Source organism: Malania oleifera, chromosome 5 (assembly GCF_029873635.1).
Source record: "Malania oleifera isolate guangnan ecotype guangnan chromosome 5, ASM2987363v1, whole genome shotgun sequence".
Taxonomy (NCBI): domain Eukaryota; kingdom Viridiplantae; phylum Streptophyta; class Magnoliopsida; order Santalales; family Ximeniaceae; genus Malania; species Malania oleifera.
The window spans coordinates 89,377,621-89,400,448 of record NC_080421.1 but is presented as its reverse complement, the minus strand read 5'-3'; the positions used below and the strand labels follow the sequence as shown (position 1 = coordinate 89,400,448).

At 36.5% G+C, this 22,828-nt stretch overlaps 1 protein-coding gene across 1 annotated transcript; it reads right to left on the bottom strand.

The window, feature by feature from the left end:
• Positions 1-954: 954 nt before the first annotated feature.
• Positions 955-20,474, bottom strand: LOC131155659 (DUF21 domain-containing protein At4g14240). The gene is made up of 13 exons (XM_058108933.1): positions 20,145-20,474; positions 11,810-11,886; positions 11,587-11,670; positions 11,331-11,444; positions 10,499-10,582; positions 10,284-10,355; positions 8,603-8,670; positions 7,663-7,750; positions 7,471-7,544; positions 7,008-7,383; positions 6,746-6,792; positions 4,008-4,089; positions 955-1,334 (listed from the first exon to the last, which is right to left on the bottom strand). Exons 1-13 carry the CDS (start codon positions 20,377-20,379, stop codon positions 1,242-1,244), a joined length of 1,494 nt encoding a protein of 497 aa, XP_057964916.1. The 5' UTR covers positions 20,380-20,474; the 3' UTR covers positions 955-1,241.
• Positions 20,475-22,828: the final 2,354 nt, after the last annotated feature.

Below are 22,828 nucleotides of genomic sequence, written 5' to 3'. Positions count from 1 at the left end.
AAAAGTTTGCAATCCGTCTAGTACCACATTGTCTATGTGAGCAGTTTCAAAGCCAATATAAGATCCTCTTAACTCTCTCTCTCCTTAACACTTAGGTTTTAAGGATGAGTTCTTTAACATGGTATCAGAACTGGGCCTTGGGATGCTTGGCTCCTTTGTGGATTGGACTTCTCCTCGCCCCATTCCCCCCATGAGCTCTCCTCGCCTTATTTCCCCCATGGGCTCGAGGGGGAATATTAGTGTACATCTAGTCCTACATCGTCTCTGTGAACAGTTCTAAAATCAGTATAAGATCCTCTTAACTCTCTCTCCTTAACACTTAGGTTTTGAGGATAAGTTCTCTAACAAACAATCATGAAAAGCTCTTCAACCAACATCATGACAACTAGCTAATAATGTATTTTTAAAATGTGTCCTTGAGATATGTTCATACCCGACATTTTTTATAAGAAAACTAAAATGACATCAATCAATGTGATACCCAAGCACTTTTCACACAAGCATAGGCCCCTTGGTCCTTTATGAAAAGAGGAAGATTGCAACATCTTGATAGATTGAGTGACCATCATGCACAAATAGTAATGACCTAATTGATTTTAGTCAATTAATGACCTCGAGTGCCCTATAAGATTACTCAACCACCCAATAAGAGCCTCCATAGTGGTATATACCTCATTGTCGTAAACCTAAACCCCACACACAAGACTCAATAAACTTATAGCACATATTACACAAATAGTTAAATGTTTAAATTTCAAATATTTTTAGGCACAATTATCCATTTATATCATTTTTATAAAAATGATAAAAAAAAAAAAACTTAAAGATGTCATTAATTGTCTAAGACAATAATTAAATAAACTAACTCAAATTTTCTCCTAGCCTCTTTTTAATCAACCCTCTAAGCTGCCAGAACCTCCACATTGTAGGTGTTTCAAACTTACATTCACGTTATTTTCTTCCCAAACAAAATTCTGTATTAGAAGTAATTTCAATTTCGAAAGATCGTGGAAAATTTGTCCTCCTAAAAAATTGAAAAAAAAAAAAAATGGACAAGTGGAGAAGACCTAGAACTAACAACTTACTCGCATAGGATGTACAAACATTTCCAAGAAAATGCACATACATTTCCAAGAAAATTGCTAAAAATTAACATAGAACACACAACCACCCATGGGAAAGAGGAATTTACAGCTAATTTTACCCAATTGAAACCAAGATCTTACTCATCTATTGCATTCTTAAAGAGTTCCTTTGGAATCCTCTTCAATCTTGATCATTTGTCGACTGTCCTGTAGACTTCTTTGGGGTTTGCACCGACTTTGTGGGTTTCCCTGAATGATGATAATATGATATTAAAAAATCAGCTCACAACTCATGCTATTTTCCATTTCAAAATTATTTCATACATATATCATGTTATTCTGTTTCACCCATACTTTTCATATGAAGATCATCCAAATATCGTTCAATACCAACTTGCACTAAACCTGACCCCAGTGGTCACTTCCCTACCCTACAAAGTGAGACAAACAGGCTTTGAAAGCCTCAAAGTGAGATGGATCCTCAACTCCTATTTTACACATGAATAATATACAAGTCCGTTATCTAAAACTCGAAATCTGTACTCTGCACCAATACCTTAATCTTAAATTGTATTTGAACCAAATTTCATTCCTCATAATTTTTTAAATAAATGAAAAATAAATCTCAGCTTAATCCAAACTCAGCACAAAGTCTTCATTCTCTTCTAATACTTCTATTGTTTTTATAACTTTTCTATGCAAATATTAAAAAATTTAAAAATATCACCTTATTTTCGTTTTTTTTTTTTAAGAAAGAAATAAAAATATTTTACACAATTCAATAGGCCCTACTAAATAATCAGTACATTGTAATGTCTAAAGCACATACTCCAAATGCTCACTGTTAGACTGCAAAATCTGAACAACAAAATATACCAATCAGTTGGAACAAACCAATGCAGTGCGGCATCTTTAAATCCTCTTCCGTCAGCACTTAGATACCAAATAAAAAAAATGGCTGCATACCTTTACAGAACATTTGGTTTTGTTTGACAATACACAACTTTGAGCCTTGAATTTGAGTTTATGTTAATTTGGACTAAACATAATTTTGTATTGCATTTTCTTTAAATCTCTCACAAATCAAATACAATCTTGAAGAAACAAAGAATTAATGTTTGAGAACTTAAAATTTGGACCTTGAGTTTAAATTTCAGCAACTCTTTTTTTTTTATTTTTAAAAATGCATTACAAATTTCTATTAATTTTTGACATAATGCAGTTCAAACTTATATACAGTACCGTTTAAATCCATATAATGCAGATGAAAGACTTGAAATGCATGCTCCACCTTAAAGGGTGTTTTGTTTTGTCTCCCGGCATAAAAAAGATCCTCATGGATTTCTGAGAATCCCATTCACTAGCACTAATGAAATGCCAAACTCATGGAAATATTTTTATTTGGTCAGTGTACACAAATGTCCATCTGTATTTGGTTAAACATGAAAATCCTCAGAGATACTTCAAAAAAAAAAACAAAAAATCATTATACCTTAACATGTGTATAATCAATATATCAAGAATAATTATTTTCCAACACAAAAATGTACTAAAAATACTTACATAATTAAATCCATGCCCTAATAATGTCTAACAATCATAAATTTAAAAAAGAACAAAAAAAGAAAAAAGATCAAAACTTACTAATCCAATTAACCGAAACAATTTGGGGGCAACATGGTCTCAATCATAATCATTATAATATATTATTATAACATAAATATTACTTTTTCTTTTTTTAATAATCTATTATTTTTAATAGTACTATATTATGAAGACATTGTTGTCACACTGGTCAGGGCAAAGTTGATCCAAAAGTAATATTCCAGAAGAAATGGGGGCTCCCATGAACCTTACCCACATGAGAGAGTGGAAAGGGAATTGGTTTTCCTGTTTTCTTTGTTAGCCCTTTAGCACACCCTATTTGAGTGCATGTTTATGCAACCATGCTATTGCACCGAGCTTACGATGGCCATCAATTCTTATATCTTGTCACTGGGTTTTGATTTGCTAGTGTTTGAGCTAAAGCAATAGCAGACTCGCATTTACATGACATTCAATATCCATTTTCTTTGATATCTCTATGACACCCAATTCAGTGGATGTTTATACAATTATCCTATTTTATTGATTTTATGATAGCCATTAATGGAACCCGATATTTTGTGCAAATTATTTATTCCCAAGATAAAGATTTTCTCGACATTAGATTCTGATGCCTAGAGATGCCACAGGCATCATATTTCCCAGACCACATTAGACTCTGATGCCCAGACAAACATCAAAGCTGAAAAATCCTATAAACCAAACGTTCCCCAAGTGTTTGGATGCATTCCAAAGTAACACGACCACTGGCGTTTGGTATGGAACTAATAAAACATGAAACTGGCGTCACCTATTTCCTATTTCGTTGTACAAAATTTATTCTACAATTTATTTCACAAGTTCCTACCCACAAAAAAAAAAAAAGGGTTACTCTGCAAGGATGTTTCCTATTTTAGGGGGAAATGGGGTTATTTAGCAAGTAAAAAAAAAAAAAAACAAAGATAACTTGCTTTATCAGAGTTGTCTCAGCCAAAACTAAAAAATAAAAATAAAAATAAAGAAAGAAAGAGAAATGGCAATCTTTGGAGTTTAGACTGCGTAGGAATGTTTCCCATTTTGAGGAGGAAGGGTGGGGTTTCCATGAATAGTTTGAAGCACATTGCAATGAGATTTAGCCAAGAATAGGTTTCCTGAACACAAAATTCATTATGATTCCTTTTGTACCCTGCATTCAAATTAACTTGTGCAATGCCTCTCAGCATGACAATTCAAACGCAACCTCAGATGCAGGTTTTCACTTTATGTACCCATGCAGGTAATTCATAAACATGACAGATGGACAATAGGATAAAACCATGGCAAAGGATATCAACTTACTGCAGGCTTTTGGCTAAGCAACCTCCGAGTTGAAGGAGCCCGGGCTACAGATGAAGCAGCTGCTGCAGCAGCCACACGTATTCTGCAATAGTAAGACATTAATATATTTTTTTTAAGTCAAAGATGAATTTCATTAATAGGATAAGAATATAGCTAGGAGAATACGACACATCTCCTTAACATAGTCTGGAAAATCCAGATAAAAAAACACAAAGAAACAACCTGAAAACTACAAAACAAGAGAGAGAAAAACCAACATTAACTAACACTCCAGCACATAATGCCAATCATGCTGAATATGAGAAAAGCTCAACCCCTTAAAATTCCCTTACCCCACACACCAAAGAGAAGCCAAATAATGTATCTTTTCCCAAACCAGCAAAAGAGACTTCTTCTTCCCTAGAAAAATATGTGCATTACACTCCCATCCACAGCCCCCAATATACTGCAAAAAAAAGAACATTTCTGAAGTGCTGCCCTTTCCTTTTTCCTGCCAAAACCAGCAAAAGACACTGAAAAAAGTCCAGTCTCAAAACTCACCCAACATTCGCCCAAAATACCAAATAACTTATTCCCAACCTTCCAAGCATAGTCACAATGAATGAACAAATGCAATGATTCTGGGCAATTAAAACAAAGATCATAGATGTCTGGGGATATAGCTTTCAAAGATCTCCTCACTTGCAGCAAGTTATTGGCGTTAATTCTATCAAGCACAACCAACCAGATAAAAGCCTATATTTTAAAGGGAAATTTAGCCTTCCAAATGGATCAATAAAGAGGAAAGGTAAATTAGACCTATTCAAAAAATCACAAAAAGATTTGCAGGAGTATACCCCCAAAAGATCCAAAGACCAAGACCGCACCGCCTATCCTCCTTTAAAGAAAACTGACAGTTATTCAACAAGACTAGCAAAGAGGATAGCTTTACCATCTCCCTATCGTTTAACGATCTACAGAAGTGGAAATCCCAAGAAGGTAGAGGACCACCTAGATCAACTACAAAAGAAGAAATGGAACCATCCTGCCTTGAGCTCAAGTGAAGAAGGTGTGGAGAAGAGGTGGACAAAACCACATTGCTCAACCAAGGGACTTTCCAAATATTACTACCTCTTCCCACCAAGAATTTAATATGAGGAATGAAGAGGGGATAACTTTAAGAGATAGCTTTCCACGGACTCTCCAAAGAACATATAAATCTCAAATTGGTATTCCACCCATTCTCATCTAATCCATACTTACTTTTATTAATTAAATGCCACAAGATAGAATTCTCTAACAGAAACTGTCAAAGCCATTTAGTCAGAAAAGTTGTGTTTTTAGACCCCAAATTTCCAATACCCAAAAACCACCCTCCTGTTTAGACCTACCCACCACTCCCCAACTTACCAAATGATCCCTAAAACCCCTTACCCCTGACCACAAGAAATCCTTCATAATCTTATCAATTTGATTAGCAATCCCCACTAGAATCTTGAAAATTGAAAGAAAATATAAATAGAGACTAGAAAGACAAGCCTGGATAAGTGTTATTCTACCACCAAGAGAAAAAAGAGTGCCTTTCCACCCATCCAGTCTCTTAGAAACTCTTTCCAACACATGATCCCAAAAGCTAGCGGGTCTAGGGTTAACCGCAATGGGGAACTCAAGATAGGACAGCGGCCAATCCAAAACACTACACTCAACTCTATAGGTAGCTCCCTAACACACTCAACAGGCACATTAATAGCCCTAATACCACTCTTCCCCCAGATTAATCTTAAGCATAGATACCTTCTCGAAAACGTAAACGTGACGAGAGACCCAAAATATTTCTAAAGGGGGGTTCATGATCTTTCAAAAAGAAGAGTATCATCAGCAAATTGAAGGTGCAACACCTTGACCCCCTCTCTCCCCACCTCCAGACCTTTCACTTAACCTCTAACCACTGCCCCTATTCACCATTGTACTAAGTATCAGCCACTAAAACAAACAAAAAACAGGAAAGAGGGTCACCTTACCTAATCCCTCTTGTAGCCTTAAACTAAGATTTGGACTAGCCACTCACCAAAATTGAGTTAACTCACATTATGCAAACAGCCTCTAAATCCAATGCCTCCATCTCTCACCAAGCCACTTCCTCTCAAAAATCTTATCTGGGAGCTTCCAGATCACTCTATCATAAGCTCTCTGAAAATCCAACATAAAGATGATTCCCTTTTTCTTCCTTCTCTGAATATCCTCAGCAATCTCATTAGCAACCAAAATGGCATCGACAATATGCCGACCCCACAAATGCACTTTGAGCCTTAGTGAGTGTCTTATCAAGCACCGTAGTCAACCTATTAGCTAAAATTTTAGTGATGATTTTCTGAACAATGGAGTAATAGGTCTAAAATACAATATCTTGATATATTTATTCTTCTTCACCATTATAGTTATGAAAATGGAATTGATACTCTTTCTTAAAACCCAATTCCCATAAAATTCATTGTAGACTTTCAGCAAGTCAGCCTTAACCACCTTCCAAGAATCTTGGAGAAGAATTCCATATTAAAACCGTCAAGTCCTAGAGCTTTATCCCTCTCCATCCCAAAAATCATGGTCCTCATTTCCTCTTCCTCAAAAGGTCTCTCCAATCAGACCATCTCCTCACCAAACAAAGGGTCTCACTCTAATAGTCAGGCATTACCTATAACTAGGAAAATTGCAAATAAAAAACCACTAAATTTTTAGCATATTATTTACCATAATAATACCTTTTATGTACATCAACATATTCATCTGTCTCATCTACAATTTCCTCCTGCATTATTGAAAGGGGATGATCAGAAACCATTTAGGGACAACAGCTCAATAAACATGAGAAAAACATAAATGGAAAATTCTTTAATAAAACAATGGAGCTCATCTGACCAAACCACTAAAAGGTCTCCATTGATCAAAGTTTATCAACTTTTGAGTATGTGCAGCAAACCAATTACCAACCAAGGTAAAGTTGTGAGTGAAAATGTAACTTACTTGAAGTAGTTCTTCAAATACATCCTCTAGGGTGATGATGCCAATGACTTCACCATCTTCAATATCCTCAGACAAATTTGGGAAAACATTTGTCGTGACACCATTTTGTTCTTTAGCAGTCTGTTTGTTTACACTGGTAGGCCTTGAAGCCTTCTCAATACTGACAACACTTTCTAATTTATCACCATGCTTGGGTAGCAAGGGGATTGTCAATTGACAATTTCCATTGGCAACTTTGTTTTCTTCAATCTTCTCCATATCACCATTTGGGGGGGAGTTCTGGCATTTTCTTTTAACCCTCACTACAGCCGCCATGTGACTGCTACCCTCTTGAAACTTGTTGAGAATGTCATACAGAGGCATATCAGCAGGAACCCTGGATACCCATGCATAAAATTTCATATATAACCAGAAACAAAAAAAGAACATTAAAAAGAACTAAATGGGGAACATATGAGAACACCTAGGAATTCTTCGAATGGAAACAGCACTGACTGGAGTCTCTGTTTCAGCTCTTACAGTGAGAAGGCTTTTCACCTACATCCAAACCAAGGGGGAAGGTGTTCGTAATCACTTCTAGAATAGCTAGCAATCAAAACAAGTAGTAGTATTTAACACAAATCACATTAGATGAGCTTAAGGTTTTACCACCTACCAATAAGAGTCCAATAATGTTTTTTGGGTTCTCAGAATAAACTGGAACACGACTATGACCTCTAGCAAGAATTTTGCCAATTGCTTCCCTGCATTGCAAGGAAAAAATATCTGCTCAAGAGCTTACTTCTAAGCTAAGAAGACATGCAATAGTTTTTACCAAGAGAGAAGAAGAAGAAGAAGAAGAAGAAGAAGAAGAAGGCATGCAATAGTTTGAAGCAAGCCTTCTCCTACGGCAATAATACTTGGAGTCCATTTCTTATTGGTTCAGAAGCTGTATTATAAATAATACATATATTCCTAACATATTTACATATATCTCAGACTCTTAAAAACAAAGATAATATAAAATAATTATATTGCCACCATCATCATCACTCAAAACTGGAATCAACCAGATCTATGTCCCGTTCAGAGTCCACAAAAGAATGACTACAAATTATAAAATATAAATAAAACCTCATTTTTAAGAGAAGAATTTGCATTATTTCTTTCTGATCTTGCAACAGTGGTAACAGCATCCCTTTTTGTGGAGTGGAGTATGACAAGATGTGGTAAACTTACAATGTGGACAAGGAAAAATAAAATAATTATATGGCCACCATCACCATCACTCAAAACTGGAATCAACCAGATCTATGTCCCGTTCGTTCACAAAATAACGACTACAAATAATAAAATATAAATAAAACCTCATTTTTAAAAGAAGAATTTACATTATTTCTTTCTGATTTTGCAACAGTGGTAAGAGCATCCCTTTTTGTGGAGTGGAGTATGACAAGATGTGGTAAACTTACAATGTGGACAAGGAAAAAGTTATCTTCATTCACATTTTACTTTTCCCCCCTTTTTATAAACTGATTCACTATTGATTTCAAAACTAAAATGAAACAAAAGCAAATAAAATAGTGGGAAAAGAAACTACTCCAAAGCTAACTCACCAGTCCAATTTTGAATTGACATCCAATGAAAATGTTGATTCAATAGGTGTCATAGCCTCCTCTGCAGTCTGATCATATCCCAATAATAGTCTCATGACAATTTTATATTAAAAACACATATTAATGGCAATATCAAGTTATTTTGAAATTCAAAAAATAAAATAATGGGCATAAGATTTATTAAATTTTTATTTTATCTTATTTTTTGGTGTTAGATGACAGGGCTTCTGAAAATTATTTGGTGTGCCTTGGTACTGGAAAATCTCACTCTCAGCATTTATTGCATCACTTTGCTGCTTGGACAGTGGAATGATCCTTTTTTTAATTTAGAGAGCAGTGGTTTGTACATTTTTGCAAATGCTTGGATTGTTTTTGCCTTACTCCTTAATGGGTTTTGTGAGAGACAAAGAAGAAGAAAAGGCTGTGGGCTTTCGCTGTAATTTGGTGTGTTTTGTTTGAGATGAATGCTTGTATCTTTTAAGAGTCTGCATTTGGCTTTATATCTGCTCTGTAAACAGATTATTTTTCTGGCTCCCTTGTGGACTTACACTGCTAGAGCTTTAAAAGACTGCAATTCACTAATTTCCAGCAGGATGGGAAAGCTTTGTTATATAAATGGTTTTGTATTCTGGCTCCCTTGTGGGCTTGCACTGCTAGAGCTTTTTGAGCCTGCAATTCACTAAGTTCCAGCGGGATGAGACAGCTTTGTAGTATAAATGGTTTTTTCTATTTTTTTTCTTCCTCTTCTGGTTTTTTTCTGGGTGCTGGTAAAAGAATGTCTTATTTTTCTATTTTCCTGTTTTTTGTTTTCCTCTACTGTCTAATATAATTCTTATTTTATCAAGAACGTAATATTAGTCATGTGCCTCATATAACAGTACAGAGTATTATGGAGGAAAAAAATGCTGGAAGAGTTTTGAAGCACTACCAATAGCTCCAGCAGGTACTCTGAAGTGTACATTCTTTCTAAGAAATGAAAAATATATGGCCAGCAACAGAATTATAAGGAGTAATAGCTTTGAGGAACATCTACAATATTTTTAGTTTATGTAGAAATGTAGAACCAAATGGGTCATATGACCCATAGACTGTTGAGGAAAACCAGTAACAACAATGACTTCCTACCCCTTGGAATTGAGGCATTGGGAAGAGAGTCACTTTTTCTTAGTTTGCTTACAATGAAATATGACAATGCAGACTTTCAATGCCAAGTGGACATTTCCTTTACCATAAGCAGATAATTGGATGAGAAGCCACTGTTTTCATGGTTCCTATGCATACACCGAGGCTTGATCGACATTGTTGGACCACAACCTAGGAGCTTGAGCTGTTAAGTAAAAAGTGACTTAACATGGTACCAGAGCCACAGTTTGGAAGGGTGTCCTAGGTTTTATTATTGTGGCTCACAGTTATTGTGAGGCGGTTAAAAATTGTCCTATTTCCTGTGAGTGTTATCCATCATTTGTCTCTCTCTCCACAGCCAATCAGGCTGCACATGTGTCTGTGTGTTAAGGCTTGATATACATAGTTGACCCAAAATCTAAAAGCTTAAGCTTTTAAGTGAAATGATAACTTTACAGCATAAGATACTAAAAAATATTTATTGCGTATCAAAATGAGAGAGAGAGAGAGAGAAAAGAATACAAAAAGCATTAAGGGCACTGGTTATTGCAATGCATACCTTCTCAGTTAAATCTAGCGCTCCACTGATAATTGTGGTCTCATCATGTGAGAGCTCACCCCCCTTACCAGCCTAAATTGGACAAAAACAACACATTACCCCAACAAAACTTTGATGCTTGCCATAGCCAATCTACTATCCCTTTAACAAATGCACATTCAATTATCAAGACATTATAATTTCATAATAAAAAGAAATCTAGGCAAGAGGGTTACCTCTTGGCCATGGATAGACACAAGGACTTTCAACTGAGCTCGCCTAAACAAAGCATCGTAATGCCCGAGTGCAGCATCTAGCAGCTGAAACCACAAGAATTTGAGTGAAATCCTTGGTTATGAAAAGTGATCAAACAATATCCCATGACCAATAATAAAAGAGACGCACTCTCTCTCTCTCTAACAGTGAACATGATGGGTTCAAGACAATCTACATATCATATTGTCCTTATCCGACAGTAACAAGCTACTATTCATTTTATTTGCAGCCAGATGCTGTTGTGTAATAGATACCAACACATTTATATTCTTTGACTAATATGGTTTCTTTTGTGCCAATATGGAATAATTAGTCGATACAATGATTACAAACATAGATCAACAGGGCCAGAGATTGGTGAATTCTTTAGAAAGTCACATGCCTTGAATTTGATACCCCAGCGGGGAGGGGAGGGGAGCTGTACTCAAACATATTGCAAATCAAGCCACAGAATTTCAAAGCTCAAGGACTTCCTCAATGCTATTTATGTACTATGATTCAAAAATTTGATTCTAAAAGGGGGAAAATTAATTCAGGAAATAAAAGGCTAGGTATTGTATTATTTCTAAGTTAATCACCTATAAGTCATTTGGATTCAAAAAATAGTTTTTGAATCTTTTCCAGCCCACTGGTAAGCAATTATGTTGTGATATATTACCAAATTAAAAATTTAGAAGGAACTATTACTCTTACAGCTCAATCTATTTATTGTACTTTAGCAACAATAACACCAGTTGGCATGGAAGCTTCCTATAAGGCAATTAAAATCAACCCAACTCTCATGAATATTACCTTTCCAATAGGGTAAGCAATTGGGTAGCAAAGGATCATCAAAATGCGTACAAGCCACACAAAATTTGCACCCACCAACAGTCCATATCTTGAGCATACTGCTTGTGGAATAATCTATAAATAAGGCAAGGAACAAATTATTCCCACTGTAAATGGCGTATCGCACATCAAGGAAAGTAAAAAAAATTAGTAGTAGTAAACTGCTTATGGTGACAACAGCTGAAGGTGATGAATTATGAAAAGAAACAAGATGTACCTCCCCAAAAGTTAGAACAAATGTCACTGACAGCGAAATAGCAACAAGGGGATGAAATATTTTATCGAGGTATATTGGAAGTGCCTACAATTATCACAAGTAGAACGCACATCAGTAAAATGATAAAACTCCTTTGGTTCTTTTTTTTTTTTGGAAAAATGTAAAGTGGAGACACTTGCATACAGCAGCATCTAATGCTCCAATGCACAACAATAATTCTCACCTCCATGGCACAAGCATTACATAAAAGCAAAGTCACGAGAAGCTGGTGTTGCTTTTGGACAACTGGTAGAATAGCAGCTGAAAACAAATGAATAAACTGTCAAGGTGAACTGCGAACAATTAAAAATATAGGAGCATACAAATATGTGACAGTGAGAAAGTGTGTTGTTGTTAGCAGAATTCAAATAATCTATTCAACTCTGCGTACATTAACATTGTATACATCCCAATCTTATAATACAATCACCTAATCTAATAAGGAAATAATCCCTACAGAATAATATGTAATCTCGTACATTTACACACTTTCTTAATTTACCCATTATACACAAATATACTCGGGATTTTAACACTCCCCCTCAAGTTGGATCATAGATATTAATCATCTCCAACTTGCTAATGAGATCATCAAAGTTTTTCCGTGCCAACCCTTTCGTAAAAATATCTGCAGTTTGTTCCTTGGTAGGTACATAGGTCATACAGATAGTTCCTTCTTCAACTTTCTCTTTGATAAAATGTCGGTCCACTTCTACATGTTTAGTCCTATCATGTTGAATTGGATTGAGAGAGATATTGATGGCTGCTTTGTTGTCACAATAGAGTTTGAGAGGAAATTTCACCGGAACCTGTAGTTCATCTAAGAGTTTTCGTGACCATCCTTCACATAATCCTTGAACAACTCCTCAAATTCAGCTTCAGCACTACTACGAGCTACTACATTCTGTTTTTTGCTTCTCCAGGTTACCAGATTTCCCCAAACAAATGTGCAATTACCGGTGGTGGACCTTCTATCTTCCACTGATCCTGCCCAATCTGCATCTGTAAAGATCTCTACTTCCTTACTTTCACATTTCTTGAAGAAGAGTCCTTGCCCGGGGAGCCTTTGAGATATCGAAGAATCTTGTATACAGCATCTAAATGAGCTTCTTTTGGTGAATGCATGTGTTGACTTACCACACTAATGACAAATGCAATATCTGGTCTGGTATGTGACAAGTAGATTAGTTTACCAACCAATCTCTAATACCTCTCCTTTTCAATAGAAATTCCACAGTCTTCAACCCTCTTTACTGCTTCGATCGGGGTTTCACTAGGTTTGCATCCTAGCATGCCAGTTTCAATTAGGAGATCAGTGATATACTTTCGCTGAGAGACACTAATACCCTTTTTCGTTCTAGCAACTTCCATGCTCAAGAAGTACCGCATTTGTCCCAAGTCTTTAACTTCAAATTCAGTAGCTAGGACTTTCATCAATCTTTCCATCTTTACTGTATCATCCCCAGTTAAAATTATGTCATCAACATACACTATTAGAATGGTTCGCTTACCTCTTTTAGACTGTTGGAAGAATAGGGTGTGATCAGATTGCCCTTGTAGATATCCTTCGTTCTTTATTACTTTTACAAATCTGTTAAACCATGCCCTGGGAGATTGCTTGAGTCCATACAAGGACTTCTTGAGTTTAAACACTTTGTTTTCTTCACCTTTCTTGCTAAAGCCTGGTGGTATTGTCATGTACACTTCTTCTTCTAACTCACCATTTAGAAATGCATTCTTAATGTCAAGTTGTTGTAGTGGCCTGCCAAGGATAGGAGAACCCGAACTGTATTCAAGTTTGCCACTGGTGCAAATGTCTCTGTATAGTCAATGCCATAAGTCTGTGTGAATCCTTTTGCAACAAGTTGGGCTTTATATCGTTCAACTGTCCCATCAGATTTATATTTCACTGTGAAAACCCATTTACGACCAACTGGCTTCTTTCCTCTCGGCAAATTCATTACATCCCAAGTCCCATTTTTCTCCAGAGCCCACATTTCTTCCATGACTGCCTCCCTCCATTTAGGTATTTCCAAAGCTTCTTGAATATTCTTTGGAATTCTCATCCTGTCAAGGTTAGAGACAAAGACACAATATCTTGTAGACAATCTTTTATAAGACATATATTTAGACCAAGGATATTGGGTACATGACCTGGTTTGTTTTCTGACTACAATAGGTAAATTGATATCATTAGGTACAGGATTATCAAAAGGAGGCTCATGGTTGTTTGGAGCCATCACCGGTTCCAATGCGCTTGGTGCCTCAGGTATGAGATTCTCCTTATTCTTTGTGTTTGGCTTTCTTGAGTAAACTAATTTGTCTGTGTTGTTTTGCTTCCTTGCGTCTCCCCCTAAGGTTAAGTGCTCTTTTGTGTTTGACAGTTCAGGAAGTGATGCAACGGGAGACTCAGTGGATGGGTCAGGGAATGATGATGTAACGGGAGACTTGGTAGATGGCACAAAGTCAGTGGTAATAGGAGACTCAATAGATTCTGTGGTAAAGAAGTCAAAGAACCGATCTTCACTCCATTGCTCCCCCTGAAGAGAGGGCTTTGGGAAATAAGGAGTGGTTTCAAAGAATGTGACATCAAGGCTAACAAACATTTTCTTTGAGACAGAGTCATAGCATTTGTAGCCTTTCTGAGTAGGGGAGTAACCAATGAAGACACATTTAACGGCACGAGGATCCAATTTATCGTGATGGTGAGCATGAATATGAACAAAAGCCGTACAACCAAAGATTTTCAATGGAATACTGGAGGGGAGTCGTGAGGTAGGAAAATGTTGTTGGAATTTCTGGAGAGGAGTGGCAAAGAAAAGTACTCGACTCGGCATTCGATTAATGAGATGTGTAGCTGTTAAGATGGCATCTTCCCAAAAATAGTTTCTCATGTGCAGTAAACATCAATGCTCGAGCTACTTCAAGTATATGTCAGTTTTTTCTTTCAGCAACCCCATTTTGTTGAGGGGTATCCACACAAAAACTCTGATGAACAATCCCATTTTCTTGAAGATAAGTTCCGAGAACATCATTAAAATATTTCGTACCATTATCAGTACGTAAAATTTGAATATGGGTCTGGAATTGTGTTTGAATCATGGAATGAAAACTAACAAAAATGGAACGGACTTCAGTTTATTTTTCAACAAGTAAACCCAACAAAGACGAGTATGGTCATCAATAAAAGTAACAAACCATTTTGTATAGGTGCGATTGAGGGATCTTGAGGGTCCCCACAAATCACTGTGAATCATAGTAAATGGACTAGATGGTTTGTATATAGATGTTGGGAAAGAAGCATGCTGATGTTTTGCAAGTTCACACACTTCACATTGAAACTCAGGAGACATTTTATTTGAACAGATAGATGGAAACAAACGCTTTAGATATTGAAAATTTGGGTGACCCATCCTAGAATGCCATAACAAAAGTTCATTATCTCTAGAAGTAGATGCAGAATAACAAATTACAGTATTATATTGTTCACTCAAGTTTGCCTCCTCAAAGTAGTAGAATCCCTCATACGCTTTAGCAATGCCAATCGTCTTCCCCGATGATAGGTCCTGAAAAACACAATGAGATGAAACAAATTTAGCAGAGCAATTGGAGTCTTTTATTAACTGGCTAATGGATAACAAGTTGCAAGATAACTTGGGAACATGTAGGACATATTTTAAGGTTACGGAGTCAGATATGCGAATACTTCCTTTACCGGCAACTGGTGAGAGTGAACCATCTGCAATTTTGACTCTCAGGTTTCCACCATATGACGAATAGGATGAAAACAATTGATAAGAACCAGTCATATGATCAGATGCACTTGAGTCATTTATCCATGGTGATTTGTGACAGGATAAAGTATTTAAGGCTGATAAATAATTACCTCGGTGAGCTAGAGAACCAATGGAAGACTGACCCAATGTTTGAATGGAGGTAATCATTTTATACAGTTGATCCAACTATTCAAGGCTGAATGCACTACTTGGACTGATATTATTATTTTTTTCACCTTGTAATTTTCCAGTTGAACTGTCAGTGGTAGCCTGATACCCACGATTTTTTTGATAATGTCTCAGTTTCCAATCTGCAGGCTATCCATGAATTTCCCAGCAAGTTTCTTTTGAATGACCTGGCTTTCGATTGTGCTCACACCATAATTTGCCTCTTTGTGGTTTCTGTTCGTATCCTCCCGGGCCTTTTGAAATTAGAGCCGAGACGTCCGACCCACCCGAATTTGGGGCTGGTATTTCAAAACCAACGCGATCCGGTTGTGGCTTCAGCATCACGCATCTTCGACTTTCCTCCCTTCTTACTTCAGTGAACACCTCCGGGTTGATGGCAGAGGTCTTCAACCAAGAATTCGTCCCCGCACATCATCCAGATCTCGGTTGAGGCCGGCTTGTATCGTGCGCTATCGCTGGAGCATTCCCATTCTTCTTCGATGCTCAGGTCGAGCTCCTGCCAGAGATGGGTCATCTCCATGAAATACTCAGTCACGCCGCGCTCGCCTTGCTTCATTTGCCACAACCGGGTCTTGATCTCAAAAATCTGCGAGTAACTTTCGACATCAGAATACGTCTCACGAACTGCGTCCTAGACGTCCTTCACCGTGGGTAAGAACAAGTAGATTTTCCCGATTGAAGGTTGCATTGAGTTGACGAGCCAAGCGGTGACCATGGAGTTTTTGGACCTCCATTTTTGCAAGGCTACAACTTCAGTAGAGTCGGGTTTCCTCCGTTCGCCAGTAAGATAACCTAATCTCCCTTTCCCTTCGATTACCAATTTTATGGATTGAGCCCACTCACGGAAATTTTTTCCATTTAATTTTTCCACTGCGAGTGAAAAAGTTGTGTTATCTAGCCCATTCAAACCTCCAACGGATGTGATCTCCGAATCGCCGTCGTTATTTTCAATAGGGGTCGACCCTCTGCTGTTGTCGGTGCCGTTGGTGATAACGCTGGCCATAGTTAGCTAAGCTTGAGAAACCCTAGCTCTGATACCATGTTAGCAAAATTCAAATAATCTATTCAACTCTGCGTACAATAACATTGTATACATCCCAATCTTATAATACAATCACCTAATCTAATAAGGAAATAATCCCTACAGAATAATATGTATCTCCTACATTTACACACTTTCTTAACTTACCCATTATACACAAATATACTCGGGATTTCAACAGTTGTCAAGAGTTGGAAGGATGAACTAAAAAAAATCCTTCACCAATGCTTCTACTAAGGAGAATATAGGACTAAAACTCATTCTGACATCATGATCACAGATGGTAATAGGGGTGTACACGGTTCGGTTCGGTTCGGTTTTTGCCAAAACCGCCAACCGAACCGAACTCCTCGGTTTTCAAAATGACTGAACCGAAACCGAACCGTATACCGTCGGTTTATGAACAAACCAAACCGTGAACTTCCCGGTTCGGTTCGGTTATTTTTGGTTTTACCGAATTTTAAAATATCAAAAAAATATTAATACTCGGGCCTGGGAGCCACAGCCCATCACGACACAGAACTCCTGGGCCAAGGCTTTAGTTGCAAAGCCCAAACCTTGAGACATGTTAAAAGAAGGATCCATATAAAATATATAAGGTGGGATCCTAGTTCATTTCCCATTTCCAAACGATGTGGGATGGCTAGCAATTAGCATGTGGTTCCTGCAGCTGCATGTGCCTTCGCAGACCTGCTTGCCCTTTTTGCAGTGCACCGGTGGCCACCGGCCTCTCTCTCTCTCTCTCTCGCAAACACACACACACAAACAGAGATGGAGGTGCGCACTGTGCACTGCACACCAAGACGGTGAAGAAATCTTCTCGGCAGCCGGCAGGTGATCGAGAAATCTTCTCGGCAGTCGCATGACCCTGGATTTCCACACCAAGTTCTGGATCCGTTTCACCAACAAGAAGATCATCCAAGAAGTGGCCATTATCCCCTCCAAGCGCCTCCGAAACAAGATCGCCGGCTTCTCCTGTTCTCCACCCACCTCATGAAACGGATCCCGAAGGCAGAAGGGTTCTGTGTTGATTGTGTTCTGTCCGTCGTGTCCATCGTGTCCGAGGCATCTCTCTTAAGCTCGAAGAAGAGGAGCGCAAGCGTCGCATGGAGCCATGGACTTCGTCCCAGAAATCTCCGCCATCTAGACCGACCAGAGGTGGATTTGGAGGTGGTTTCTCGCCGGCGACTGGCGATCCAACACGGCAACACCAGCAGCATCTATAATATATAATTATATAATTATTTTTATTAATTCAGTTTTCGGTTTTTTCGGTTCGGTTTTGGTCCCAAACCGAAACCGAAACCGAAATTTTTTATATTCCAAAACCGAAACCGAAACCCAAACCGAAAAACCGAACCGAAATGTGTTTCGGTCCGGTTTTCGGTTTTTCGGTAAATTTTGTACACCCCTAGATGGTAATAGCATAAGAAGCTGAATGCTACAACATACAATGCAATAATTGGCAATAAGATGGTGTATGATGTCGTGGCTTCCCTACATAACAGATTCCCTACTGAATAATAGAAGCTAGGATTCAAATTAAAGTGTAGAAGAAAATATTTGTTTGATTAGAATGGCCTCAAAATAGAAACTATGTTTGAATCGGTTCACTAAAGTTAATTTGTCAATTATCATTTCATGATAGCTCTTAATTTCCCCAAAATTTGAATTTTTGAATCAAGCATATTTCCATGTCTAATCCGTAAGTACAGAACTAAGGACTCGCTTTTCCATATCTCCCTTTTATGTCAGAGAAAAATAACAAAACGTCCAACCCAACTAAAATCTTATCTCCTTTCAACAATTCAAACTACGCATGAAAGACTACAACTGGTGCCCACTCAGCGCCACCAACAATGAAGCTCCACTAGCTCACTCTTCCCCACTCCATGCATCTACTTCGCCAACAATGCCCGCTAACCTCCCTCTTTGGTGGATAGCTTCTTATTCTTCTTTCTTCAGCAACTCCTTTGTTTGCATTGCTTCTTCCTACCTGTTTTTGACTTATTGAAGCCCTAATCAATTCTTTTACCAATTGTCCCTATGAAATTTTTGCAACATCCTTTTCACGAAATAGATACCCACGCCACCTCCCTTCCTCAAACCCAACTTAATTTTGGATAAGACTTGAGATACCATGAGAATTAAAATAATAAAATTTATTTTTTTCCTAACAATAATATGTTGTTTTAACTCAGTGATGGGTTTAAAAAAAAATCAAAATTAGCCCATAAAATTATATTTGAATTCAATGTTCACTACTTATCACTTAACTTTTCCAAATGCCTCCCTTAGGTGTATAAATTTGGACAAAAATTCATAAATTGTGACTAGACAATTCATGGAACTTAATCCCGATTGAGATATACAATTTCCCATTATATTGGAGACTTGACTTTTGGGCCCATTTGGTTTAAGATTATTTTTTAAGTAAAGGAAATGGAAATAAGAAAGAAAGCATTCCTTACACTATTCTATCTACATAAAGTAGTATGAAAAATTAAAATTTGATCTAATGTGACTAAAAGTCGAGAAAAATTCAGTGTTCCCTTTCCTTTCCCTCGTATTTTGAAATTAAAAAAAAAAATCCAAAATTCCCTCCGAATACATAGCAAATGAAGGGAAGGTAATAACAATTTTAAAGAAAAAAACACATATATGAGATTCTAATTCCCTTTTCATAGCTCTATAGGCCTAAATACATAACAACAACAACAAACAAAACCAAGCCTTAAGTCTCACTAGGTGGGATCAGCTACATAAATCCTTTTCCGCCAATTTATGCGATGATGGATAATTTTTTTCGACAAATTAGAGGCTATTAAATCGTTACTCACTATCTCATTTCAAATTATTTATTTTAGGTCTACCCATATACCTTCTACTACTCCTCACAATAACTAACTCACTCTTCCTCACTGACGCACCATGTAGTCTATATTGTAAGTGTCCAAGCCATCTTAGTCATCCCTCTCTTATCTTATCTTCTATAGAAGTTATGCCTAACTTACTGTGAATATGTTCATTTTTTAACTTATCTTTCAATGTTATACCACTCATCCATCTAAGCATTCACGTCTTTTCTGTATATGTTGTTTCTCATTCTGATCCATATAGCATAACTGGTTTTACAGCCATCCTATATAAGTTTCCTTTTAATTTTAAAGGTATTCTACAATCACAAGGTACACTTGAAGCTTCTCCACTTTACCCAACCTACACATTACATTCTCTTCAAATATAGGATCATTCCAAGCTACAAGTTTCAACAACAACATGAATATTGAACAGCGAAACCAACAAATGCCAACTCGAAGCAGACATCACAACAACAATTAACCAAGCTGTTCCATTTATTCAAAACATTCCATTCAATTAAACAAAGCTATCTTTGAAGAGAAAGGGCAAATCCATCCAACAGAGCTCAAAACCCAGAACCTCGGCTTAATAAACAGAGAAAGTCCGCACAAAATCCGGCATTTCATTATCAGAATTTGGAATGTACGTACCTGCCTGCTTTTTCTCCTCCGAGGTACCGCTTCTTTGCAGAATCTCGAGCTCAACGAGCCCAAGAGACATCAACCCTAAGGTGAGACCGGACATAATCCCAGCAAAGAGCACGAGCGCGCACGAGATTCCAGCGTAGACGAACCACCGCGGCGATCCGAAGCTGATATCGTCCGCTTGGAACGCGAAGCCTTCCGTCGTCATCGCAGCTAGGGATAGGGCATTCACCAGCCACATCGATTCACTGAGTCACAGCACAGAGAGAGAGAGAGGAGAACTGTTCTATAATCCTCTCGGAGAAGAGGAGAGAGTGTAATGAGCGTTATGAGCACAAAGACAACAAATGAGTCAAAAGTCATATGGCCGATATCGTACGTCGGCAGTGTACGATTTCAGAGTCTGGGGAACGTTGGATGGCCCTTGACTTTGACTGCGATAGACGTTGATGTGATCCAACGGTAAAACACGGACAGCTGGTGCGACTATGTGAAGACTAGTGGCTTTCATGTTGTTGACGTGGCAAAGAGCGGGCACTTCAATTCCGAGTCTTGCATGAAAAACCACCTGTCTTGTATGGCTAACGGCAACTCCTCGAACCGGAGGCAACCTGCCCCTCCATTTCCTTATTATCCAATTCTTGCAATTTTTATACCTACTAGAGTGGCCAAATAATATAAAAATAATAATAAAATCATATAAAATAAGATCAAAAATAAATTTAAATATTAAGACCAATATTAAAAATACAATATTATACTAATATATAATTATGGCATAAAGTTTGAACGTAAATACAATCCTACTATTAATAAATATGTATAGGAAAAATATATTTAGTATCGACAATTTTGTTAAATAATATCTTTAAAACACATAAGATAAAAAATATTTAAGTATAATTTTTTTACATATTTTTAGTTAGACTAATTGTCAATTAAATCATGATCAACCTAACTTTCTCAATCAATCGAAAACTTAAAAAATATAAAATTATAATAATATATTATTTTAGTATGGAACTAAATATTACATTGAAACACATAATATAAACAATATTTAAGTATAACTTTCTTGTACGTTTTTAGTGCGATTAATTGCCAACTAAATCACCTAAAAAATATATCAGCTTAGCTTCCTTAATCAACTGACAATTTTTACAATAGGAATGAATTAGTTAAAAAAGTAATCAAATATGTTTAATCAAAAAGGAAAATTTTCACCATCAGTTATCGAAGATAATTTTTAGAAGGAGGTCGGCAATAGGACTCCCTTTTTTTGTTGAAGGTTCAATTGTCACGTATAAAAAAAATAAAATAAATAAAGGATGAATAAGAAAACAAAAAAAAAAAAAAAAAGAGGGAGAAGAATATGAGTCGACCTACATCAAACATTAAAAGTGGGTGGGAGAAAAAAATTTTGTTTGTGCAATATGTCAGCTACGCATGAACCTAAAGGGTTCAAAAATCATATTTATAATTTTAGTGGAGAAAAATTATATTGTATTGTATGTATTATATTGAATACTTTAAAAATTATTTCAATTATTTATGTTAAACTTTAATGTGTATACTGTATGTAACCAGAAATGCAATAAAGTATATTTATATTTCTATATTTTTGAATAATATATGAATTGAAATTAATTCTACACTTTTAGTAGATGTAAATATAAATCAATAATAAAAACTAATAATTTAAATTAACTGTGCAATGTAAAAGTATTGAAAAAGAAAATGGTGGAAAGTTGTTGAGTTGGAATCTTTTCCAAAATATTATTTTAGTGGAGCACATTCATGTTGGTTTTTTTTTTTTAAGAAGAAAAGAAAATATTTTTAAAGATAATAAATAAAATTAATGGGATCAATGTAGAGAGAGAGAGAAGATTTTAATAAATAAATTTTAAAAATTTAGTAGGGCCAATATAGGGCCATATTAATATGTTTTTAAATTTTTAAGATTAAGAATACTTTATTGAAACATTTATATAGAGAAATCAATGAGCCACTAATATGGTGGGGGGCCAACGCAGAGGGAAGGGGGTTTATTGGAGATGTGACTCATATTTGAGTGGAACGCATGCACCAAGGAAAGCTTAGTGATGCAAAGAACAAAGAGACTAGTTGCATGATCAAATCGTTGACGAATTATCACTACAAGAAAATTGGTTTTTAATGACGGAAGTATAAGTGACGAACTAAATTTCGTCACTAATAGTAGTACACTATTAGTAATGATTCTAAAAAAATGTCACTAATAGTTAAAATATTAGTGACGGTTTTGACAACTGTCACTAATAGTATACTTTTAGTGACGAAATTCATTTTGTCACTAATACTTCTGTTACTAAAAATCATTTTCCCTACACAAACTATCGCGGGAAACTATTTTTTGCGCGTAAACTATCTTGGAAAAATATTAGCGACGATTCATGGGTATTAATGACGATTTCAATGGGTCATTAAGAGTCTCTTATTAGTGACAATTAAGAAACCATCACTAATAGTATTATACAGTAGAAATAGCTAGTATTAGTGACAATTTATAAACCGTCACTAATAATTTTATTTATTTAAAAACTATAAAAATAATTTATTTAACTATATTAGTGACGGTTCCAAAAATTCATCGCTATTAGTATATTATTAGTGATGGTTCAGAGGATTCATCACTAATGGTATTTTTATTT